The sequence below is a fragment of the Haliotis rubra genome, unplaced genomic scaffold, assembly GCF_003918875.1.
Source record: "Haliotis rubra isolate DU_JTF1 unplaced genomic scaffold, ASM391887v1 Scf574, whole genome shotgun sequence".
Classification (NCBI taxonomy): domain Eukaryota; kingdom Metazoa; phylum Mollusca; class Gastropoda; order Lepetellida; family Haliotidae; genus Haliotis; species Haliotis rubra.
Window position 1 is genome coordinate 532,866 of NW_025767273.1, and position 26,990 is coordinate 559,855.

The window sequence follows — 26,990 nt, forward strand, 5'->3', positions numbered from 1 at the left end:
ATAGGGCGGTACTGGATAATATACAGGTATGTGACGAAATAGGATGGTACTGGATGATATACAGGTATGTGACAGATCGAAATAGGGCGGTACTGGACGATATACAGTTTTATCACTTAATACAGTGATATTTTCCCTGATATGGACTTGTTTGCCACCCCGATATGAGCAGGATCGGCACGGTCATATCTTGCCCGCTGAGAGGAGGGAAGTTATCGATATCTTCCCTGTCAATTTTGTACACGACGTCACGGAACGTTATTGAATAGAATGACGTGACATCAAGAATGACGTCAGAGTGATGACGTCATGTTAGATCATCCTTTGATCATGGCCGGGGAAACGACGAAAACGTCTTTATCAAGATATCACGACATTTGCTTCAACTTGAAGATTTCGTGGAGAGGGAAGAGGAAGGAAATATGGAAATCGAAACGAAGCAGTATGTTGAAAGTGTATTTGTATGTTTTCTGAGTTTATTAAATTCATTGAACGGAATATTTGTCTTTGCTGCTTGTATCAGTTATTTTTAAATAAACAACGTGTATATGGACAAAGATATAAAAAAACTACGTGTAACTGAAAAAAATCTTAATTTAGGCAGGTATTAATTGATAAAAAGATCATTACACTTCATTTTTCATATCTTGCCCGATATCACCCCGAAAAACCCATATCTGACAAACAGCAAAGACAAATATTACGTTCAATGAATTTAATAAACTCAGAAAACATACAAAAACACTTTCAACATACTGCTTCGTTTCGATTTCCATATTTCCTTCCTCTTCCCTCTCCACTAAATCTTCCAGTTGAAGCAATCATCGTGATATCGTCATAAAGACGTTAGCGTCCTTTCCCCGGCCATTCAATGAAGTGTAATAATCTCTACATATGACATTGAAATAGGATGTTACTGGATGATATACAGTTATATGACATTGAAATAGGATGGTACTGGATGATATACAGTTATATGACATTGAAATAGGATGGTACTGGATGATATACAGTTTTATTACCCACGTGGTCAACGTATGGGTAGTTGCATATTAATCTCGTACGTCACACGAGTGTCGTATCGCGTTGACCTGTGTCGTAACGACTTGACCTGAAATTCTAACGATTTGATTGGATAACCGATGACCTCTCAATTAGGTCACATTCTGACGTAACTATTTTTTCATTCATAACAAACACGTGAATTCATTCATTCTACAACTTAAATGCATTGTGGGAATGTAAACATTGCGAACGTTGCCATGTCGCTGTTTAATTGTGAGTCGAACTGAGACATTATATCTGTCGAAAAATATAAACGCAATGTTTCCACCAGTGATGTTAGCCGAATGAAGCAACTGGAAACCAAGAAACGAGGTGCAACGGAGTAGTTTACTGTAGGAGGCTGTACGAGGCGATGACAACTAACATGCATCGTGACGTCGGTTACCATAGCAGTGACGTCATTAGTGTGACGTCATGCAAATATTGTACTACAGTACAAAACTCTGCCGCAACCTCTTTATGAAACCGGTTTCGGTTTGAAACCAAAAACATAACAAAAATACGCTATTTTGTCAATTTAAATGCATGTAAGACGTGGGTAATAAATAAAATACCACACTCGGTCTCATTACATACGAATTATACGAAACTCGTGACCTTCCTATGTTATCTGACCTCGCTTTCGCTCGGTCAGATACCATAGGAAGGACACTCGTTTCGTATAATTCGTATGTAATGAGACCTCGTGTAGTATTCTCTATATATTACATTGAAATAGGATGGTACTGGATGATATACAGTTATATGACATTGAAATAGGATGTTACTGGATGATATACAGTTATATGACATTGAAATAGGATGTTACTGGATGATATACAGTGATATGACATTGAAATAGGATGTTACTGGATGATATACAGTTATATGACATTGAAATAGGATGTTACTGGATGATATACTGGTATGTGACACAACGAAATAGGATGGTACTAGATGATATACAGTTATAGGCCATGTCGAGACAGAATGACAACAGATGATATACAGTTAAATGACACATCGAAATAGGATGGTACTAGATGATATACAGGTATGTCGGGACAAACTGACAATGGATGATAGATGTATATGACACGTCAAGATAGAATAGCAATAGGTGACATGTATATGAGATTTCGAGACAGAATGGAAATACCAATAGCAATAGCTGATATACATGCAGAGATACAGATAACTTTTTGGGTCATTGAGTTATGTACTCGCTTGTGTTCATCTCAATTGGGTATCTTAATTTTCCTTGAGTAACCAAATAAATTGTACCCACCTCACTCAAACTCAATTGGGTATTTTGCCATTTTCCATTAATTGTTTAAATATAATAAAGTTCAAATGTTGGTCTACGTGTTTGTTATTTATGTTTGATCTGTTATATGAGAAACGCTAAGAAAGACTGCAAGTTGCCAAGCTCATGTGCTGAAATAGAAAATCTTAATATACCTCAGTTATTTTATCTGTTTTCGTGATGACGCATGTAAGATAAAAGTTATTGAGTACATGTATTTACAAAAATTCAAGCATACTTGTACGCAATAGACTTAATAGGAATTGAAGTGTCACATAAATATCTACGTAATTTACGTAGATATCCAGCTTATCTGTACCCCTGCTACATGTGTATGCTATATCGAAATCGGATGACAATAAAAGACAAACATGTATTTGATATGTGAGACTGTGTGGTGCTGAATGACAGAAGCGTGTGTAAAATGCCCAAATTGTACGGAAGTGAGTGAGTGGGTTTAACGCTTCTTTGAACAGTGACTTTAGTTTTTTCGCCGCTTTTAGCAACATCACGGCGAGGGACATCAGAAATGGGCTTTACACATTGTACCCATGTGGGGAGTCGAACCCGGGTCTTCGGCGTGACGAGCGAACGCTTTGATCACTAGGCTGCCCAACCGCCCCTACTTTGACTGACTGACTGAGTTTGGTTTTACGCCGCTTTTAGCAATATTCCAGCAACATCACGGCGGGGGACACCAGAAATGGGCTTCACACATTGTACCCATGTGGGGATTCGAACCCGGGTCTTCGGCGTGACGAGCCAACGCTTTAACCATTAGGCTACCCCACCGCCCCGCCCCTACTTTGAACATCATTCAAATGATATCACGGTCTGTCAGCTTCATGTGGAATTACTAGGCCTGAAGGGATGTACACATTTACAAATTCTGTGAAACCTAAAAGCACGGCCGGGTATGGGGCTGACAAACCTGGGAACATAAACGGAACGAACCGGGATTAGAACTCACAATCACGCATTTTTGACATGCTCAAGGGATGCAACTCCATACAGGAAATCGTGGTGTCAGACGACTTGGCGACCTGTACTCTCATACGGCAATGAGTTATATACATGTCGGCAATAAATGTTATAGGGTTTAGTGACATGTCGAGATTGTAATTCAGTGAATGTAATACGAGTTTATGACATGTCGAGATTGTATGCTGTAGCTGAGACACGACATTGGACGGAATGGGTATCATATTGTTCTGTTAGTGACATATATTTTTTTTCTTTTGTCGTTTAATGCAACACATTTCATATAACAACGGTCTGTCAATATTCAAGTCTGGACAAGACAGCCCAGTGATTGATATCATGAGCATCGGCCCCACAATTAAGTATCAATGACCCGCTATCAGCCAGGTCACCGACCCTGACCACCCAATCATGGTCGCCTCCTACACGCAAGGCTTGTATATGGACATATACTTACCTAGGATCCTCAATGGCTTCAGCGACATATATTTAGTGGACCAGAACTGGAAGATGTACACAATATCATATTATTAACAGTGAATGAAATCCGACCACAGAGTGAGATCTGAAACGATACCTGAATATCATTCTCAGTGCATCATGACACGTGTGTTGACAATATCCAGGCTTGCTGAACGAAAGGTAGACGTCGGATCTGTTCGCCTCCCGCACCCCTCGGGTACTGATGTTGTTGTGTATACAGGTCGCGATGGATGAAGTTAAGTGAATGTCATCTTGTCCAGTTTAGAAATCCACCCGTACGTCACGGAGCAGCGTAAGTTCCCACCGTCTCTCTTACATACTGTTTATTCTCAAAGTCTGTGTCAGACACATATACAATACATGGCATACAATAAAAGAGAAAACTTGAATGACATTAAGTAGGACATGAACACCCAGCATGCTATCATACACTCTTGAAACTGTTCACACTCGAATGCGTGTGAATAGAAGCTTGTAATATATGCGGGACGGTAGGAAAAGGTTAGGGCGCAAAAGGATCAACACAACAAGAGTTACCTCCCTTTTTATTGTCGTCTTTCAAAATCCACTGACGTGTCCCAAATGCACCACAGTACAATTCATCACGTATTAAAGTACGTGGAAGATTGCCATGAATAAGTTGACCCGTGCTGAAAAAATTTCCGTTGGCGGTCCACTCTATATGGACTGCCTCAACGACGTGAATTTCTGATTCACGCCTTATCGTGGAATGTGGCGTGATACTGTCCGTTAATGTCCCATATGTATATGCGTTTGGCACAAAAGCGGACCGATGAATTGCAATCTAACTCGAAAACTAATAAACATATAATACTCAATGAAACACTGATCCTAATCAAAACACCAGACCAACTCTGTCATTTGTTGGCAGAATTTATGTCCGAAAATTAAAAAAGTTGTTTAACAAACAATCATTAAAATATTGACACAGTTCACTATTTCTTACGAGGGAGGAGTGCAGAGAAAGGGACAGCCAGGTGTTAGAGAAGCACGTGCACAAGTGCCGACAAAGTTATTGATTCATTAACCTGTGCTGTGCCGTCTCCATCCTTTCTCGCACACCTGGCTGTCCCTTTCTCTGCACTCCTCCCTCGTAACAAATAGTGAACTGTGTCAATATTTTAATGATAGTTTGTTAAACAACTTTTTTATTTTTAGGACATAAATTCTGCAAAAAACTCACAGAGTTGGTCTGACGTTTTGATTATGATCAGTGTTTCATTGAGTATTTTATGTCTATTAGTTTTCGAGTTAGCTTGCAATTCATCGGTCCGCTTTTGAGCCGAACGGACTATAGGACCCTGTGGTATCTGCTTAAAGAACAGGGGCTCCTTTCTCGAAGCAACCTTTACTAAGGTTAACCTTAACTCCCATTCTTTAACATTGCACTAAGGTTAACTTAGTGACTTACGATCACCTTAGTGCTTTGTGAAAGGAAGCCCAGATCGGTTTCTGGTCAACCTGTAAGTAAAAGGACATTTAATGAAGAGCCTGTCTGAAGAGGCGACTATATTGATGGGATCGGGTGATCTGGCTGGCTTATTTGGTTGATGAATGTCATCGTATCCCAACTGCATGAATCGATGCTCATGATGTGAATCACTGGAACGTCTGGTCCAGAACGCCGCCATATGATAGAATATAGCTGATTGGGGTGTAAACAAAAATCCAATCCAAACAAAACATAAACACAGGATTAGAATGTGTTAAGAGATTGGATAGTCAGACTCGGTAAGTGGTAACACACGTCATTCGTAGATTAAAGCTCATAATGTCAATCACTGGAGTGTCTGGTCCAGACGCCATTACTGGCAGACCACGGTCATATATTAGGAATATGTTGAGTGTAGCATTGAAGAAATACAAAAAAGCGCCCATTATTGTGCCTTTTATGTCAGAGAAGACATGCAAGTCATTGAGTACATTAATTGTTCAGATACAGTGATACCGCTGTCGCCCTTTCCATGGATGGTATGGGACTCTGTTAACAACACGACTTCAAAACAAGCAAGAATTAAAATTAAGTTTTTCGTGGACCCACACATATCGTCAGTGTCCAAAGCGTATCACTACTTATAACGGCAAACATCATTCACATCTAAATCCGCATTCACGATTACAAATATTGCACTAACTACAACAGGTATTTCCATAACCTTTTACAAGTCAGGGTTTAGGCCGTACCTGCGCTGAAGAAGAATCAGTCTGTCGTTGATATCCCAGCACGATTGCCATATCTGATTTCACTGCAAACATCAGAAGCAATATGTTGTAAACGTCGCAAAGAGACAGCTGTCAATGTTGCCCACCCGGACACTTACCGCCGCTCAGCGTCGTCCGCGGTTGTGTACTTAAGACGTGTGATCACGTCACGTCGAGACAAAGGGACATAGTACCAGTCCTGTCTCTGTGAATGCAATCGTGTGCCACTGTTAAGACACGTGTATGTCAAATATTTATCTTGCTCGGTGTGTGCTACCGTGCATGCTACATTTAATAACCGATAACATGTGGAAGGATTGATAGTCCAAAAGCATATTGTCTGGGTTTGTGTGTACATAGTTTGCTTTCGATGATTGGACAGTGTTTACGGGCACACCGTGAGGTAGTGGTATGGTTATAGAAAACAGCTTGGTAACTCTTTAGTGACTTATAAACACTGTTGAGGCATCCTAGCCCTTCAGTGTGGGAATCAGATCATTCCTTTACTAAGTAACAACGAGCCACATCAGAGTGAGAGTCCTGCAGTATATATGAAGATAAAGAAGGACCAAGTAGTCCTTGACCGCAGAATGACCAACGTACTGGGAGCCTACACGGCTAACAAGAAAATAGCAGAGCAGTTGCGAGAGGAAGAGAGAAAGCTGGATCTACAACGCTTGAAGATGGTGTCCAGAATTAGCAGGGAGAAGACGGAACTGTTTGATACTCTCGTCAGTCTCAATGTACGTACGCCTCACCATGAGACCAAGTCTACAGATTCCGAGCGGGTCAAGCTAGCTCAGGTGGAGCTGGACCCCCAGGAGGGTCTGTCCCAGGACCCTGAGTCTTCATCAGAGGAAACGACTGTGGCAGAGGCGGGTGACCCCGGTGATAGAACTGGCGGGGTCTGAGGTGTACTTTCAACTGCAGGAAGATGCGGACACGCGGAGGAAGCTGGAGACCAACTCCAGGACGAGCACCTTGCTTCATAAGTCAAAGAACATTGCTCTGTGTTTGGAGGCACTGAGTGTTGTTGAGAACAAGGAAGAGCCGACGCTGACTCGGTCAAAAACCTTCACAGCAGCAGAGAACTCGCTGCCGTCTATCCCGTATCACAGAGCCAGCACATCCATTGAAACATTGAAGTGCAGCTCTGGAGTTCAGGGTTCATTGTCAACAGGTGAGGGGTTTAGAACTCCTTCTAAGGTTGTAGATAATAGGTTGGGATTATCTTCAAAGAGAGACGATGATACATGGGGAAGAAAACTCGGGTTCGGCCATCTTGAAACAACAACGCAGAAAGAAATGAAGGAACATGGTCACTCAGTCAGCAAGTCCGGCAGGTCAAGACAGGTAGAGAAAGTGGAGGATAATCCCATTCATTCATTTAAAAATCTCGTGTATTTCAACTTGTGGTGCATGCGGACGAGGACTGAGAAGTCAACCCAAAGTCAAAAACGACCGGTTAAAGCTCGTCAGTCACTCCTGAAAAACTACGTGCCTATCCGAGGTGTGCCGAATGTGAGACATGGGCGGATACATAGTCCGAGTCGTTATACCTTGGGACGACAATCCAGTCATTTCTGAAAAAATACGATGGTACCTTAGATGTACCAATTGTCAAGCATGCGCAGAACTGAGTCAGTGCTCCACAGCGTAAGGTGGTTGAATTCTTTTCAATCACTGGACATGTTTGAGAAGTTAGAAGAAGAATACAGTATACCCTGGTTATAATGCCACCGTTTGTCCAGGAGAATATATGGCATTATATCCAGGGTGGCATTATAACCAGGTAGGACAGTTAGACGCCCAATGCAATCAACACGGTCATGGAGCTGATGTCTCTTGTATATGCATGCGTTCCTATACGAGGTCTGTTGTGTCTATTGAGATACCATTGTTTGTTAATTCTATTTCACACAGTTCGAGCGGTCCAGTCGTCTAAGGCACCGCTGTGCAGAGTTGTGTCCCTTGGATGCGTCAGTAGCCTGTGCTTGTGGGTTAGACTTCCTGTTTTGACGTTATTGTGTTTCTACGCTTGCCAGCACCTGCACTTTTGCTTTTCACCGAGGAAGCAATTAAACATGACTGTGCGACCTGCACCACTTCGGGAATTTCCTTCACATCAAGTGGTAACGCTGTGATTAACTGGTATATTGTTAAAAGCGTTATACACTACTCACTCAAGTATACCACTAACTACAGGCACACAATCAAAAGTGTGAACAATGTCATAGGTCACCGATGTTTCTAAGTGAGCTATTTCCTTCCGAGACAGAAGCACTCTTAACGGGAAGTGCATCATTTCCCTCCACAGGATGATATTTATCGGTGACACAACGCCAGGAACGCTTAACACGCGCCCAGAACACTCGACACGCGCCCAGATGATTTCAGATGGGACCCTGATACCGCCATCCTTCTTCTAAATACACAGCAGTCACTGCAGCCCTGTCATGTGCCAGTCCATCGGGCACGCCCTTTTTGTGGAACATGGTTCTGCTGAGATCCTCTGAATCCTGAGATGTCGCCACTCCAAACCTAATACTCCAGTGGTGAAATGACCAGTGACAAAGGTGTCACATCAAGGTTATGTCCCGTTGGGCCTATATGGTGTGACATTCGCCTGAATTCAGTATAGTGTGTGTTGTTTGAAACTAAAATTTTGTGGGGTGGTTGGTTAGCCTAGTGGTTAAAGTGTTCGCTCGTCACGCCGAGGACCCGGGTTCGATTCCCCATGGGGTACAATGTGTGAAGCCCATTTCAGGTGTCCCCGCCGGGATATTGCTGGAATATTGCTAATGGCGCCGTAAAACAATACTTACTAGCTACAACTTTGCGTGAATAACTCAAAGGGAATCCACTATTGCTAGCTTGGTTCTTGCTCAACTGTAAAAAGCCCCGAGCCTAGCATCTCTTCCTCTAACATCTGCATGTTTGATCGCCTTCATGTGGCCACTATATATACTGGCAATGTTAAAGAACAAATAAACTTTTTTTTTGGTACTCTTTTAACTATTACATGTGAAAGATTTGTGGTTAGTCTTATGCGGAACACCAAATTCATTCTTTAAAAACTTGTGGTTAATTAATACTGAGCGACTAAAAGTTGCCAAAAAGTCGCCTGCTTCACTCTCGCCCGCCAACGAAACCACAGACAGGTTACGCAACTCTGTCGCCCGAGCACTGCAGTGACGTCATATGAGGAAGGATTTTCAGTTAGTTGTATAGAAAGTGTGTAGCAAGCTCGTCATTTTGATGATTTCTCGACATCAACAAAGACATGCCAAATCGTTGCTTTGTCGTCAATTGCTCCTAGGGGTCGGGCGATGGTGTCACCATGCACAGATTTCCACAGGACCCTGCAGTTCGTGCTAAATGGGTTATGTTTAAATTTGTGGGTGCGAAGCGAGCGTTGTGGAAGCCTGAAACGATATCTTACTTGTGTTCAGATCGCTTAACGAAATGTACATGAATTCTGCATCGTAGCTATTCCTCATATGACGTCACATAGACGCGCCGCTCTGATTGGTTGAAATGTCGTTCGCGGGTGAGAATTGTGCACTGTTGTTAAAAAGGTTGATTTAAGTTAATTAAAGATCGAAATGAGTAGTTTTAATGACGGGGTTTCATTTATAACGATGCCAATTAGTGATTTATGTATTTGTACCCCCCCTAGAGTATATGTGATCTTTAAAGTTTCTCACTTGCGTAAACCACGCCATCTGTACCCAACTATCAAATCTTGTGACGGCACAGATTTAAAGAAGCGGTGTTCAGCTAGATTAAGACTGGCTCAATATGCTGATGTCGGTCATTTATTTGTCAAATTGCAATACGTTACTTTTACACTGGTTGTTATGAATAGTCCAATAAACTGCTTACTAACAATTGATAAAGTTTGTGCGCTTTTTCTGTAATTGTGTCAAATGATAATAACGCATGAATTAACGAGAACCTATGACCTTTGACCATTTTGAATAATAATCGGGTACTCGACCGCACGGCGGGACCGAGCAGGAGAGACGTCGGACATCTATACTCTGCACCAATTCTGCATATTCTGATAATTACATGATGGTTTGACGTAATTTCTTGATATATGGTGGTGAAGGCGTTCGCTCGTCACGCCGAGGACCCGGGTTCGATTCCCCACATAGCCACAATGTGTGAAGCCCATTTCTGATGTCCCCCCGCCGTGATATTGCTGGAATATTTCTAAAAGCGGCGTAAAACTAAACTCACTCACTCACTCACTTGATATACGGCAATTTTCTATTATATGTAAACTCTCCGGGCCGGAAATATACTTCGTCCTATGATAACGGGGCATATGGGGAAGCAACAATACTAATAATAATCTATATGGTTGTACTGTGTTTGCTGTATGTTCAAGTATGTATAGAGTCACATATATAAAATTTTAGTTTTGAAGGCTGCCAACACCTATCTCTAGTAGGGCTGCGCAATTTAACCGGTTTACCGGTATTTACCGGTACAGACATGAAAACGATACGTATTGCGATACGCTGATCGAAAACCGGTATTTTGACATGCATTCGGAAAACGTCGTAACACTCGGAAATCTTCGGATATTTACGTTTTTTGAATTGTTCTTTTTCCTGTTTCATTAGTGCCAAATGTTACTTACATTTTTATTTTGTCATGATTAAAAGTTTTTATAAAAGGTTAATCAAATCATAGTGATTTTGTTGTGTTTTTGCTTTATAATCAAGCATTAACTCGATTATAAGTAGTTTTTGTTAAAGATAATCCTTGCAATATATTGCAATGCATATCGCAATATATGCTTCCGCATCGCAATATATCGCAATATGAAAATTCTCTGCAATACCCACTCCTAGTACATAACAAAGTCTCGATCAGAAGGGTTCGTGTCACTTATAGTGCAGGTGGACAATATGAGAACACGTCATAAAGCCACCGGAAGTGCTTTGTCTTAAACAATCTAGGTCACAATGAGGCTATGCAAAACGATTAACACGAATGATTTCTAATTTATAGAATCATATCCGATTTATGCATTGTTATGGGGATTATCTCACAAAATAGCAGTTGTTCTTAAACAAGGTGTGCTTTAAGAATAATCCTGAATCACCGATAAGAGGATATACCTTGCTTATAAACGTGTCTCGTTATTACCATAGCTCACAGCTACGGGCACCTGGTACATGCGTTGGCGTGTACATGATTTGGTCCTAGTCTGCTCGTGTCGGGTCTCTTAATACAAGACGTATGAGTTGTGGTGTAATGTATTTACAATCGTTCGTGCATTCTTGTGGTTTACAATGGTCAGTCTTTACATAATTGGTCATGTGGTGCGTGCATGTGTTTTTCTTGGCTAAACCGCTGGACAAAAATTAAAGATACAGGACACATTTCTGTTGCGTCCTAACGTTATCAAAACGCGTTATCCACACAAATCGAAATACCTCATGCTGCATCTTTACCGGTCCTAAATATACCATTGTCCGTCACTCGTCCCACGCATCTGGGTTAGAATTGACCTTCAGTAACCCATACTTGTCGTAAGAGGCGACAAACGGGATCGGGTGGTCAGGCTCGCTGACTTGGTTACACATGTCATCGGTTCCCAATTGCGTAGAACGATGCTCACGATGTAACATATGTTATATTTGGGATTACTTTCCTAGTAAAGTACAAATTCTAGTGCTTTTTGAGTTGAGCCCCATCCGGGATTCGAACTCACACCCTCAGAGTCAGGCACCTAATCGCCAGCACACAAAGTCAGCCGCCTAACCCGCTCAGCTACCGCGACTTCCACAAAAATGGAAGTCGGACAACTGGTAGTCTAGACTGCGGGTTTTGTGTACCCCTCTGATAGGTGTTCACTGGCACGGCTCCCACGACCGATGCTCACGATGTTGATCACTGGATTGTCTGGCCCAGACTCGATTATTTACGGACCATAAATATATAGCTGGTATAGCTGGAATATTGCTGAGTGCCGAGTTATACAACAAACAAACCGGCGTCCCACGACAGCTCGGTTATTGCATGGACAGGTTAAGTAAAACACAGTCAAACTTCAGTAAAGCCGTATGAGTGCAAATAATTATATAAAAGAATTTTGGGGGGGACATTGGCCTCTTTAATAAAGTATAATGATAATTAGAAAAATGCACGATAAAATCTCATCGGGACTTTCTCCTGTCTGCACCTCTTTGATAAAACGTACTATCGATGCTGTCAAGGGTGTATATGTGATTGAGCAAAAACAATAAAGGTGCCGAAGTTTTAACGATTGTTTGTTCTGGTTCTCTCTGTCTCTCTCTGTGTGTCTCTCTCTGCCTCTCTCTCTCTCCCTCTCTCTCTCTCTGTCTTTCTCTCTGTATCTATCTCTCTTACCGCCCTCTTCGATGTCTCTCTGTCTCTTCTCTCTCTCTGTCTCTCTCTCTATCTCTCTCTCTCTCTGTATCGATGTCTCCCTCTCTCTCTCTGTCTGTCTCTTCTCTCTCTGTATCTCTTCTCTACTGCCTCTTTCGATATCTCTTCTCCTCTTCTCTCTCTCTCTCTCTCTCTCTCTCTCTCCTGTATAACACACAATCTCTCTCTTCTGTATAACACACCCTGTTTAACAGTGGGCGGAGAACTTTTGTTTTTCTCTTCATATCCTCTTACCGGCTTAGTGTGAATTTACTACCTCGCTGACGACGGCCAAAACAGGTAAATCTGCAGATTATGGCCTTCTAAATCTGATCGTCTGCGTCAGTTTGGGAGCTGAGTCGCGGCAGTGTGAGCCACCAGTCTGGCTATGCACACAACATTCAGATCAAGAGCAGTCCCGATACTGCAAACACGTGACTGACTCAGGACATCTGATCACAAGAGTCTACGTTCCTTGACTCTTCAGAGGGTGAGACCGACGTTGTGAGATTAATGCATCAACGTGACGTTCCAATATCGATGCGAGATGGTTTAAACAGCCGGAATCTGACTGGGCTGGATTACGTGAGAGGAGGTGACAGCTGAATCACAGGATGGCGCTGGCCGGGGTGAAGTACTTCAACGCAGTGTCCACCAGCAAGAGATTCGTGGTGAAACAGCACGATGAGATCCACCGGATAGAAGCCATGCAGCGGAGGATGCTTGGAAGAGTCTGGAAGGAGAAGGAAGACCTTCTGAACGAGTTCATCAAAATAAATGTTCGAACTCCTACCGGGTCTGCCAGAAACCGTCATATTGAGTTGAAGCAGATGGCGGTTGACCCTCGGCTTGTCCTTCCCATGGACGGGAAGGCGCGGTGTTTGAAACACCAAGCCCTCATAGTCCCCGTCATTACCATCGACGGTCGAGGGGCCACACTTTACCCAAAGAAAGGCGCCAAACATGGACGCCACATTGAACTAACGTCTAAGGTGTTCGAGAGAATGCACAAAGCCAATAATATATCGTCTAATCTCGAATGCATTGCCAGTGGGAGCAGACGTCAAGTTGTGTCGCGGAATATTGTGAGTGAACAAGCCCCCAAACCGCGAGTAAAGACTTGCAAATTTCGTGAAGCCGACCAACCGGTTACCAATATGGAAGATGTTGCAATGGCGAGAAGAAAGCATCGGAAATCTTTGTTGGACTTCACTCGGGCTAAATCAGCACCCATCGCTTAATGTCATTAACGCTTCATCTCTATTCTTCATTTTACATTGTTTATATATATGTTGCTATTGTGGAATACACTTGTAATGTTTCTTTTGTACTTGAGTATTTGTAGACATTTTCTGATGATTCGCAGAGAGATTTCGTTCGATGGTTCCGGGACAGTGTCTGGTCATGGTCGAGGTTGTGTCGAAGAAGAACCTTCTGGCTCTGTAGTGTTGGTAATCTAGACCTACCCAATTGATCTAGACGACTCATTTGTTTCCAGACACACCACGCGGGTTGTGAATGATTTGAAGCATAGATACCAGTACTGCCAATAGGTCCAAACCTGGTTCATCTTTAAAGCCTGCCTATCTACATACTAACTATACATTCATATCTATCTTGGATCCACTGCATCTGTTTACTGTGGCGTAGTTCGACATGGCAGCGGTGCTTGATCGTGCAAAATGGTTCCTGTACAAAAGACTTTGAAACAAATCTTAATGGACATCAACCGAACCTCAGTGGGAAGTTGTACCCAGTGGAAATTCATGGAAGAATGGTCTCTGCTACCCTGGTCATGAAGTAGGGACGCCATGTGACTGGTCGCAGGTCATCCTCGTACTGCGAGAGTCGTTGCTCATGATTTCGGTCACTAGTTTGATTATTTACTTGCGCCTTGGAATAGCTGGAAATATGCACGCTCCAGCTTTGAATACTCCTACTTTATCAATTGTTTCGCCAATATACTTTCAGCGTGTAGGAGGATAGAGGGGCCGGGCAAACCCTATTCAATTACAAGTATGTTCTCTAGTTTAAAACACATCCCCACTTTCTCAAATTTCAAAGGCAACCGAACGTTCCGGGTTTGACAAAAAATTCTTTCGGAGAAAGTATATGTACCTAGCCAGAACTCCTTGTAGCGCGCGCACGCACGCACGCACACACACACACACACACACACTTCTCTCTCTCTCTCTCTCTCACTCACGCACGCACGCACGCACACACACATATATAGCGAGGCAATATTTGCTATACTGCACGAGACATACGTTGACGGACATGAAATGCTTTCACCAGGCTGTGACTCGAGTGTATGCATTGTGCACAAAGATCTTTGCCTTTTCATTGTCGTTTGTAATTATAAGTACATGCTGACGGGTGTATGATATGAAATCGACAACCCTGAACAAGGACATATGTTACAATGTTTCTATGTATGTTTCTGTTAAAAAGATTATACTGTTCCATTTACCTTATTAAGGACATCATTAGAACAGGTAAAGCACAACATTATAAATACTATTTGTCGCCCTTACATATTTTACCATATTGAATTATAGTTAAATTCACAAAGTACTTGTGAGAGTGAACAATCAATTTTTTATCTAGTTGTTCAGATATGGAGGGAACAAAACATTTTTATGATATTTATGAAAATGGATATCGAGTTTGCCATGCTCTTTTCTGTAAATAATGTGTATCTGTAAATAATGTGTATCTGTAAATAATGTGTATCTGTAAATAATGTGTATATGTAAATAATGTGTATCTGTAAATAATGTATCTGTAAATAATGTGTATATGTAAATAATGTGTATCTGTAAATAATGTGTAAATAATGTGTATATGTAAATAATGTGTATCTGTAAATAATGTGTATCTGTAAATAATGTGTATCTGTAAATAATGTGTATATGTAAATAATGTGTATATGTAAATAATGTGTATCTGTAAATAATGTGTATCTGTAAATAATGTGTATCTGTAAATAATGTGTATCTAAATAATGTGTATCTGTAAATAATGTGTATCTGTAAATAATGTGTATCTGTAAATAATGTGTATCTGTAAATAATGTGTATCTGTAAATAATGTGTATCTGTAAATAATGTGTATCTGTAAATAATGTGTATCTGTAAATAATGTGTATATGTAAATAATGTGTATCTGTAAATAATGTGTATCTGTAAATAATGTGTATATGTAAATAATGTGTATCTAAATAATGTGTATCTGTAAATAATGTGTATCTGTAAATAATGTGTAAATAATGTGTATCTGTAAATAATGTGTATCTGTAAATAATGTGTATCTGTAAATAATGTGTATATCTAAATAATGTGTATCTGTAAATAATGTGTATCTGTAAATAATGTGTATCTGTAAATAATGTGTATCTGTAAATAATGTGTATCATGTCTGTAAATAATGTGTATCATGTACACAAGGAAATACCCTCTGTCATCTACATTTCGCAAAATGGGACGCATATAAATACATATATATGTATATAGATTACTTCTTCCATGCTCCAGAAGTTGGTCAGAGGACGCTTATTGTATAATACGTCGAATATGATACATATTTTTTTTGAAATTAGGTGTGAGAATTGAATGAAGAGTTACTTACCTTCCTATTTCGAAATCTATTCGACTGTTTCTAAATCGAAACATTTCTGATCGGAGGAATTTTTGGCATGTGTGTGAGACTGGGGCTCGGTTGTTCCGTAAACAAGGTAAAACAAAATTATTGAAAACCAAGTCTTATGCATGTGTCGGAAAAAGCGGTAAGAGACTGTTCATTATATTCCCTAAGCAGATTGTACCAACGTGTCAGATTAACAACCAGCATGTCAGGGTACTCCCACGTGTTAATATATTTACATCTACAAATGTTGTATCGATATCGCTGAGCTATGTTGCACCCTAGGCTTATTTCAGTGTCTAACTGTTAGGGGATTTTTCGAAAGCTGCTTTTGTTCATGTGCTTTATTTGATAAGCGGATAATAGATGATCCCGTTAAATATCGGGTAAGTGAGGTTAGTTTCCGCTTCCATTCCAGAACTATCACGCGAGAAGACACAATGAATGGGCTTCACATATTTTACTCATGTTTTTCTTGTAGTAACTACTAGAAAGATTCCCCCAACGCCCATGTTGAAAATTTGTTTAGATGCTTTACTCAAACGTTCCTTGCCTCGTAATTTTGACGCGTTTAGGGTCTAACCATGTTTAGGATTTGTAGGATATATGTGATAAGCTATAATGATGCTGACGTCCTACATGCAGAACACTTAGAGTGAGTGAGTTTAGTTTTACGCCGCACTCAGCAATATCCACTATATGGCGGCGGTCTGTAAATAATCGAGTCTGGACCAGATAATCCAGTGATCAACAGCATGAGCATCGATTTGCGCAACTGGGAACCGATAGCATGTGTCAACCAAGTCAGCGAAACTGACCACTCGACCCCGTTAGTCGCCTCTTACGACAAGCATAGTCGCCTTTATCTTGAAGACCTATTCTACCCCGGATCTCCACGGGTCCAGAACACTCAGAACACTCAGTATAGACTTATCAGTGTCGGACCCGTGAAGATCCGGGTTAGAATTGATCTTCAGTAACCGATGCTTGTCGTAAGAGGCGACTAACGGGACCGGGTGTTCAGGCTCGCTGACTTTGTTGAGATATGTCATTGTATCCCAGTTCCGTAGATCGATGCTCATGCTGTTGATCACTGAATTGTCTGGTTCAGACTCGATTATAAACAGACCGCCACCATATAGCTGGAATATTGCTGAGTGCGGCGTTAAACAAGAAATAAGAAGAAAATGAAGATCAATGAAGATTACGGCCGGGATTCTTCCTAGACCAGCCCAATTAAATATTAAGTCGTTCCACACATTTTGACGAATGGGGTTACAGCACAGAGATGTCATGTCTAAAGGTGTCGGTTTCCATGTACATCAATAAAGAAATTGACATATTCACACTGTGTCAGGTTATTTATTTATCATGAAGATATTTTCATATTTCAAATAATATAAAGTGGGTGAGTGAGCGAGTATGGTTTTGCGCCGCTTTTAGCAATATTCCAGCAATATCCAGCGGGGGACGCTAGAAGTTATCTTTACACATTGTACCCATGTGGGGAATCGAACCCGGGTCTTCGGCGTGCATGTCGTATGAGGCGACTAACAGGGTCGTGGTGGTCAGGCTCGCTGGCTTGGTTGACACATGTCATCGTATCCCAGTTGCGCGGATCGATGCTCATGATTGTGATCACTGGATTGTCTGGTCCAAACTCGATTATTTGCAGACCGCCGCCAGATAGCTGGAATATTGTTGGGTGAGGCGTTAAACAACAAACAAACACAGCATACCGACTCCGATCCAGTCATTGTCTCCTCCCCTTAATTGTCAGGGTGACAACAAGTACCATCTTTTAATGCCATTTGGTGTGATCAAACCATCGACCTTCCGCTCTCCTAACGGAAGGGGCGGTGGGGGTAGCCTAGTGGTTAAAGCGTTCGCTCGTCACGCCGAAGGCCCGGGTTCGATTCAACACATGGGCACAATGTGTGAAGCCCATTTCTGGTGTCCCCCGCCGTGACATTGCTGGAATATTGCTAAAAGCGGCGTATAACTAAACTCACTCACTCCTGACGGAAAGCCTTGATAGATCCGATGTCAAGAGACCAAGGCTAGTGTTTCACACGTTGCATCAGGTTGAGGTATCTCTGAACACAGGTACATGTTATGGCCAACCTGTCCTCTGATTAATACCAACATACGTTAAAAGGTGGTACTTGTTAGTATGCATGGAATACAACATCACCAGAGATTTGTTTAGCTCCATGTTTATCCAGGGTTCTATTATGTGGATGAACAGGAAGTGAATGAGTTGGGTTTTCGACCGCCTTTAGCATTATTCCAGCAATAGCACGGCGTGGGTTCGAATCCGGGCCTCAGGCGTGACGTGTGGACGCATTAACCGCTATGCTACCGCACAAAGGGACCGAAACACTGGAAATTAACTACTAACTACTCGCATTACTTTTAAAAATATACTAATCATTTGCTGGGATGTTTTGTGGAGAATTCATTTTCAGCTACAGTTTTTCAGATGTTGTTCATTAAATCTATGAAATTAAAAAAATAAATCAAAATAGCAAAACAACAAAAGCAACAGCGAAACAACACATTTTGCAACAATGTATTTTTCCTGGCAGGAATCCTTTTTTCAACAATGCGTGGAATGTATGATTTTTTTATGGAATATAAGATTTTCTTACATTATATGTTACATATTTTTTAACACGAAATCATTCATCCGTGGATAAAGTAATACGAGTATTATATAATGTTATACACTGTGATTAAAAGTGACAAATGCGCAATACATATTAGAACAAAGTGTTTCCTGAATGCAGTCGAAAACAACTTGTGCACTATACTGTATATGTATACAAAGTTGCTTTTAGATGTGATGCCCTACAGACAATAGGTTGTATAAGACTTAAATATTGTCGACTGTTATAACTGGCTATAAAGAAGGGTGTAGACGATAACCAAAACCGACAATGCGCAAATGTAGGAAAACAGTAGGCTCGAACCGCTCAACTGCAGAGCCACAGAACTGTACATGAATCGTAACTATTGTTTTAGGTTTGACCTCGAGTTACTTCCCTTCATTATTATTTGGGACGAATGTCGGCCAACAAAGCCCAGGTGAGATGAGGTTTTGTTTCATTGTCTGACACTCAGTTCGTGTGTAAATATCTTAGCTTTTACTGAATGTTAACAAAGCGACATGTCTCTAATCAGTGTATTTAGAGGTCTCCGTTACTATGCTGGAGTTATCACCTGCTCATTCCGTTATGCATAGCAACGACTTTGTCATCTTTGTTTACATTAACAACCGGAAGGTGACCGGCGTCAATATTATTGCACTGGTCCATCGCTGGAAAATATAATGGAGTTAACGGAATTAAATGTTGTCATCATTATGTTCGCCGCATTAACATGTTGCTGCTTATCCCAGGGGGTCGTCTTCTGACCTAAGAAGTTACGAGGATTCATCTATACTTTATATTATAAAATATATAATAGCTTTTGTGGACCAGGGTAGTGTATATGTTCCTTATATACTTATTATTTCGGACAAGTTATTTTTTCAGGATCTTCAAAGGCAATAACTGTTTCTGGACAAAAATAAATACTGCCGTGAGTCAGACATTTTTGCCTTCTGTTTAAAGGCTCTTTATGTACGTTCTGCTCATGTGGCTCACAACATGTTATCTGGAAATGAAATTATGCCATTGAATTAGGAGAAAAACTCACTGTATTTCAATAGAAATATCTATTATCTACATATTAAATGGCCCCAAATTTATTTTGGAACCAAATCCACAGCACACTATGTTTATCTCAATTCTACCATGACAAAATTGAACATGACATGTTGTCTTTTTGCAAAGATAATGAGTCAAGGTGAATGGTTTTAAACTAAAAATCATGTTTGTTTTAAGATGTGACACCCAGTTTAGGGTGATGCATGTATTTGTATCTACTACCTAGATAGGTGCTTATGATGTCAATCACTGGATTGGCTGGTCTAAACTTGGTTATTTTACAGAATGCAGGCACACAGCTGGAATATTGTTGAGTGCAGTATTTAACAACAGACAAACATATTTTGTGTTCAAGAAACATCAATGTTTTCCTTAGACAAAGTGGATGGCTGCATATACTGTAACATTAATTTACTTCACACCTCCTGCATTGAATATGTGGTACACTGCTACTCCACAAGGAAATATGAAAGGGGACATGTCATCGGTTCCCTAAGAGGAAGTTGAAACACTGGTCCAGAGTGATTGTTCTCTAATATTTATGACTTCACACTGCTCATTCCTGCATTGATGATTCAGATCAGAATCACAGGTGAGTAAAGGGGACGCCATACAGAGGTGACAAATATTGTTCTCTACTTTATTATCCAAGCTGTGATGTTCATATCCAAATTCTGTAAGACAAGATTTAAATCTAAAGTAGAACAAATTCTGTAAGAGAGATTTAAATCTAAAGGAACTTTGCTTTACACTTGAAACTGAGCATGTTTATCTCCTAAAGAACACTAAGGGACTGTACTAATCTATGGCTAGGCAGGGTGATGATGATTTTAAGGGGACGCCACCCATTTTGTTCTGGGGAGGGAGGTGGGGGCATAAATTTTGTACATAAAAATATTAAAAAATTATGGGATTATGGGAGGGTGGGGTCATTGATTTTGTACATAACATAAAGGGTGTGTGTGTGGGGGGGTCACTTACTCTATACATAAATTTTAGGGGGGGGCATTCACATTGTACATGCTTCTCCATAAAAATCATCATCACCCCCCTATCCATAAATTATGAAGGGTACCTAATGTAAACCTCCATTTTGTATATCTGCAGCAGCATCAGTGACCTCCAACTATGGCGGCTACAGTGGAGACAGGCACGCAAGAAGAAAGTCACAACATGGATGAACCAGCAATAGAGAGGGACATCCGCAACTTTGTAGCAACGAAAACTGGGGAGAGAGTATATCTGTATTTAGCCGAGGCTTCAAAAGTATCCATTAGACATGTACGCAAATCGGGATCCACGCTGCTTGCCATCTTCTGGATCAAGGTCCTCCAGCACCAGAACAACTACCCAATGCAGCATTTCCCGTACAGGAAGCTGTATGGGAGTGGGAGATCAGGCGAGGACAGGGTGGTCCTCAGCGTTGATGGTGTGAAGGTGGCGGTGTTCATGTCGTCAGGGACACTGCAGATCACAGGGACATATGCCTTGGAGTGGTTTGTGGACCGGTTTAGAGGACTCATGGCTGCTTATGTGTCCCAAATAGATCACCCTCAGCCACTGAGATCCACGTTCACGGATTCCGAGGAGTCCAGATGGAAGCGGGAGAAGCATCACATGAAGGAGCAGTGTAGGTGACATTTTGCAGTTTTTTAATATATGTTTCATTTTTAAATTTTACTCATCCATATGGGACTCCACCAGTTGGTTGTCATGTGCTTCTTCTGCAGTGTTGAAGTACACTTTCCTTTGTACTCTTTCCTATTTACTTAACAAACACTTCAATCTCAGTAACTTCCTCCTCCTCCTCCTCCTCATCATCATCGCCATTGACATCATCACCATCATCACCATTGACATCACCATCATCACCATTGACATCATCACCATCATTGCCATTGACATCACCATCATCGCCATTGACATCATCACCATCATAGCCATTGACTTCATCACCATCATCACCATTGACATCATCATCATCGCCATTCACATCATTACCATCATCGCCATTGACATAATCACCATCATTGCCATTGACATCATCACCATCATCACCATTGACATCATCATAATCATCACCATCATCACCACTGACATCATCACCATCATCGCCATTGACATCATCACCATTGACATCATCATCATCACCATCATCATCACCATTGACATCACCATCATCACCACTGACATCATCACCATTGATATCATCACCATTGACATCATCACCATTGACATCATCATCATCAACATCATCGCCATTGACATCATCATCATCATCGCCATTCAACATCATCACCATCATCGCCATTCACATCACCATCATCGCCATTCACATCATCACCATCATCACCATTGACATCATCATAATCATCACCATCATCACCACTGACATCACCATTGACATCATCACCATCATCGCCATTGACATCATCACCATTGACTCATCATCACCATTGACATCACCATCATCACCACTGACATCATCACCATTGATATCATCACCATTGACATCATCACCATCATCACCACTGACATCATCACCATCATCACCATTGATATCATCACCATTGACATCATCACCATTGTCATCATTGTTGTCGTCATCATCATCATCATGATCATCATCATTCATGACTGGAAATCTGTGATGTTCTTCTATAGATTAATATGTTGTTATGGTTCTATTCAGTATAGAATAGCTGAAGGAATTTTGTTTAAAAGAATTGGAATTGGTTAAGAGAGTAGCACTGGCTTGCAATAGATGAATTCAGGGTGATATGGAGGAGAGGAAATATTTTATGTTACTTTTCATTGAAGTTTCTTTCACTGCAAACCATAGTTTTAATAAAGGATATACATTTTTGTGATGGTAAACTTGAAAGGGATATATGTGGGGTGATAGTTCATCATCTGTATTTGGAATCACTTAACCATTAAATTAGAGGGTATTTTGAGTAAAGTTGATTCTATTTAGCAAAATTATAGTACTTCTTTAGTATATACTGAAAGTTGTATGGAAGCAGTTTATTAAGTATGATTTGTCTCACTTTTGAAAATTGAGGTGCCTCTTTCAGTTATTTAACCTCCACTTTTTGTGGGGATTGAAACTTGATGACACAGCATTTAGCAACTTTCAGTTACTTTCCTCTTTTGAACAAGATTGCTGCATGGCTTTATATGACATGTTGCCAAGCATCACATATTCCTTCGATTCCATCCTTCACGTGTTTGTGTGTCTTGTCAGCTAAAGGGGGGTAACTCTTGTGACTATTGGGATCAGACTGTGTTCACCATGAAGCTTCCAGATAAATGCAAACAAATAACCAACGGCAGTACCACCTCTAGTTCATTGTGTGTATGTCTTGTAATAAGTGGGAAGTATTTACAAGAAGTGGTGAGTAGAAAATATGCAATCTTATCTGTCAAAAATGTAATATAAATTATACTTGTCACTGAAGTAGAGTGGAACTCATTTGTCTAGAACCAGTTTTGGCCAGAAACCTTAGTAACCTTCCAGATGGTCTTGTTTGAGTTATTATGCATACTATATAGGCCTCCTTCAAATCCATTATCAGTGAATCCTGTCATGGGTAGGGGATGTAACTCTGCATGTGAACTGTAGTGCATGCATTAGTGTATTGAAATGAAGAGTTATGAATCTGATATGAGGAGTTGTGTTACAGACAAGGCAAGCTGGCCGGATGAGGCGCTGAGAAAGGAAGTGAATGTGATGTATGATGGGGAAGTTCAGAGACAAGAACTGGACAGGAAGGTCAAACCCCAACTTCCTGACATGCTCAGTGACGAACATCAGTACATTCACTCCGACCCTGAAGTGGTAAGCTGATTATGTGACAGTCTTAAATGTGATTATTTAAGTCAAATAGAGCTGAGAATTCTTTAGGTTACATTATCAATTGAACTCAATTAGGGACCTTATAATTTATGGCTATGGGGGGTGATCATGATTTATTCGGAGATGTACAATGTAAATGCCCCCTCTAAAATTTATGTACAAAGTAAGGTGACCCCTGTCATGTACACAATCAATGACAACCCCCTAGTACATGTTAGTGGTGTGACGATTCATCGATACCCATCGATACATCAATCCATGGGCCGCCAATACAGTGGATCGAGACAAAGTTTTAAATTGTCGTATATCCCGATACAATGCTTCAAATGGGCAATGATACATCGATGTTTCACTTTGAATATTGCCGAATCGCGATATCTGTCCAGAAAAAAGACTCACTTTTGTTTGATGATTAAAATGTTTGCTTACTTATTTTCCCTTCATAAGTAAATGTTTTCTCAGAAATTCTTGCGTCAAGAACTGTGTCAGACATAGCGCTCGCATGTTATTAACATTTAAAAAGTCCATGTATAAACTTAATTATCTTGTTTCCTAATGAACATTGAAATACGCTGGTGGAATTTGAACAAATACTTTAAAATGGTTTTGTTTTGATATTCAGGTGTTTTATAATTGGTGTTAGAATTAAATATTTTAGTATCGTGATGTGTATCGTATCGTCACCAATATATCGGGATTCGTATCGTATCGCAGCTTCAGTGCACGATACTTTGGCAATATATCGTTGTGACAAAACTTTTAGCAACGTGATGTATCGTACCGCAGGTTGTATGCCAATACCAGCACTATTACATGTGTACAAAATCGGTGACCCCCTACTTCGCCAGAACAAAATGGGTGACCCCCCCTTAAAATCATTATCAGACACCCACCCATTTTTGTACAAAGTAAGTGAACAAAACAGGTGACCCCCCCTTAAAATCATCATCACCCCCCTAGCCATCAATTATGAACGGTCCCTTAGTTACTTAAAAAATTAGTAGATGAATCGAAAGTCAGGATTTTTGCCTGGATTACTGGATGGTGAGGCTGGAAGTGATGGAGACAGTTGAAGAGGAAGAGAAGATCGCAGTGGGTTGAGCTGTAGGTGGTTTAGATATTGGAAGCATAGATCACAGTGGGTTGAGCTGTAGGTGGTGGGATATATTGGAAGAGTGGATTATTGGTGGGTTGAGCTGTAGGTGGTGGGAGATATTGGAAGAGTGGGTTACTGGTGGGTTGAGCTGTAGGTGATGGAAGATATTGGAAGAGTGGATTACTGGTGGGTTGAGCTATAGGTGGTGGGAGATATTGGAAGAGTGGATTACTGGTGGGTTAAGCTGTAGGTGGTGGGAGATATTGGAAGAGTGGATTACTGGTGGGTTGAGCTGTAGGTGATGGGAGATATTGGAAGAGTGGATTACTTGTGGGTTGAGCTGTAGGTGATGGGAGATATTGGAAGAGTGGATTACTGGTGGGTTGAGCTGTAGGTGATGGGAGATATTGGAAGAGTGGATTACTGGTGGGTTGAGCTGTAGGTGGTGAGATATATTGGAAGAGTGGATTACTGGTGGGTTGAGCTGTATGTGGTTGGAGATATTGGAAGAGTGGATTACTGGTGGGTTGAGCTGTAGGTGGTGGGAGATATTGGAAGAATGGATTACTGGTGGGTTGAGCTGTAGGTGGTGGGAGATATTGGAAGAATGGATTACTGGTGGGTTGAGATGTAGGTGGTGGGAAATATTGGAAGAGTGGATTACTGGTGGGTTGAGCTGTAGGTGGTGGAAGATATTGGAAGAATGGATTACTGGTGGGTTGAGCTGTAGGTGGTGGGAGATATTGGAAGAGTGGATTACTGGTGGGTTGAGCTGTAGGTGATGGGAGATATTGGAAGAGTGGATTATTGGTGGGTTGAGCTGTAGGTGGTGGGAGATATTGGAAGAGTGGATTACTGGTGGGTTGAGCTGTAGGTGGTGGGAGATATTGGAAGAGTGGATTACTGGTGGGTTGAGCTGTAGGTGATGGGAGATATAGGAAGAATGGATTACTGGTGGGTTGAGCTGTAGGTGGTGGGAGATATTGGAAGAGTGGATTATTGGTGGGTTGAGCTGTAGGTGGTGGAAGATATTGGAAGAATGGATTACTGGTGGGTTGAGATGTAGGTGGTGGGAGATATTGGAAGAGTGGATTATTGGTGGGTTGAGCTGTAGGTGATGGGAGATATTGGAAGAATGGATGACTGGTGGGTTGAGCTGTAGGTGATGGGAGATATTGGAAGAATGGATTACTGGTGGGTTGAGCTGTAGGTGGTGGGAGATATTGGAAGAGTGGATTATTGGTGGGTTGAGATGTAGGTGGTGGGAGATATAGGAAGAGTGGATTACTGGTGAGTTGAAAAGAAGGCAATGGATAAGGAAAAGAGTACGTTGAGTTTTTCAACATGCAGGGAGATGTGCTTTGAGCAGGCTTCAGAATCACAGTCCATATACTTCTTGTGTATGTTTAAGATGCCTGAGCGGGAAGTAGAGATGCAGATGGAGAGACTGAGAGCAGGCTGTGTTTTAGAGGGCCAAGTCCTGTACCGGGTATGGAAGTCACTCCTCAACCTCTGGTTCCAGGACGATAAATGTGTCGTTTACATTGTCACCCCACGTTTGGACTCTGGCAGACTTGCTGATATTTGCCGACTGTATCTGAATCATCGCTTCACGGCAACAATTGGGGCACTCTGTGTACCCCTGCAGTTCAATGGGGGGAAGCTACCAGACATCAAGAGAGACGCAATGCAGAAGTTCCACGCCAAAGATCAGTTACTGATAGAGTACAAGATCTATGACAGTATTGTGTACCCCCAGAAACAGTATCAGGCAAAGTTCATAGCATGTGTCAAAGATGGTACCGCCTCTGTTCTCTTGACAACTGCAGATTTCCATGGCAACCATTTCCTGCAAAGTGGCACTGACACTGCAGTCTTCCAAAACATGGCAGAAGAAGATTTTATGATTCGTTACCTTGGGCCGATTCTGTCCTCTGCAAACTGAGCCTGTCACATCCTATCTTATCTATCTTGATGCAACACCCTTGTCTCTTCTGTCACATCCTACCTTGTCTATCTTGATGCAACACCCTTGTCTCTTCTGTCACATCCTATCTTATCTATCTTGATGCAACACCCTTGTCTCTTCTGTCACACCCTACCTTGTCTATCTTGATGCAACACCCTTGTCTCTTCTGTCACACCCTACCTTGTCTATCTTGATGCAACATTCTTGTCTCTCCTGTCACATCCTACCTTGTCTATCTTAATGCAACACCCTTGTCTCTTCTGTCA

The 26,990-nt window shown here is 41.3% G+C and overlaps 2 protein-coding genes across 3 annotated transcripts in view; one reads left to right on the top strand and one right to left on the bottom strand.

The window, feature by feature from the left end:
- Nucleotides 1-4,194, bottom strand: part of LOC124254531 (usherin-like) — a 133,108-nt gene extending 128,914 nt beyond the window's left edge. The window contains 1 exon segment of the mRNA XM_046688345.1: nucleotides 3,789-4,194. The gene's annotated coding sequence lies outside the window, so the exon portion shown is untranslated.
- On the top strand, nucleotides 1-26,990 carry LOC124254547. 2 transcript variants are annotated; one of them, XM_046688361.1, is made up of 4 exons: nucleotides 1-64; nucleotides 20,908-21,430; nucleotides 23,487-23,641; nucleotides 26,167-26,990. In XM_046688361.1, exons 2-4 carry the CDS (start codon nucleotides 20,929-20,931, stop codon nucleotides 26,698-26,700), a joined length of 1,191 nt encoding a protein of 396 aa, XP_046544317.1. In that variant the 5' UTR covers nucleotides 1-64; nucleotides 20,908-20,928; the 3' UTR covers nucleotides 26,701-26,990. The 2 variants fall into 2 exon arrangements, with proteins under 2 accessions (XP_046544317.1, XP_046544318.1); XM_046688362.1 differs by lacking the exon at nucleotides 1-64 and adding an exon at nucleotides 19,143-19,177.

Coding starts and splice junctions, on each gene's coding strand:
- LOC124254547 (XM_046688361.1), top strand. CDS start 20,929: ATGGCGGCTACAGTGGAGACAGGCACGCAAGAAGAAAGTCACAACATG. Junction 21,431..23,486: donor GCATCACATGAAGGAGCAGT/GTAGGTGACATT, acceptor GTTGTGTTACAG/ACAAGGCAAGCTGGCCGGAT. Junction 23,642..26,166: donor TTCACTCCGACCCTGAAGTG/GTAAGCTGATTA, acceptor TGTATGTTTAAG/ATGCCTGAGCGGGAAGTAGA.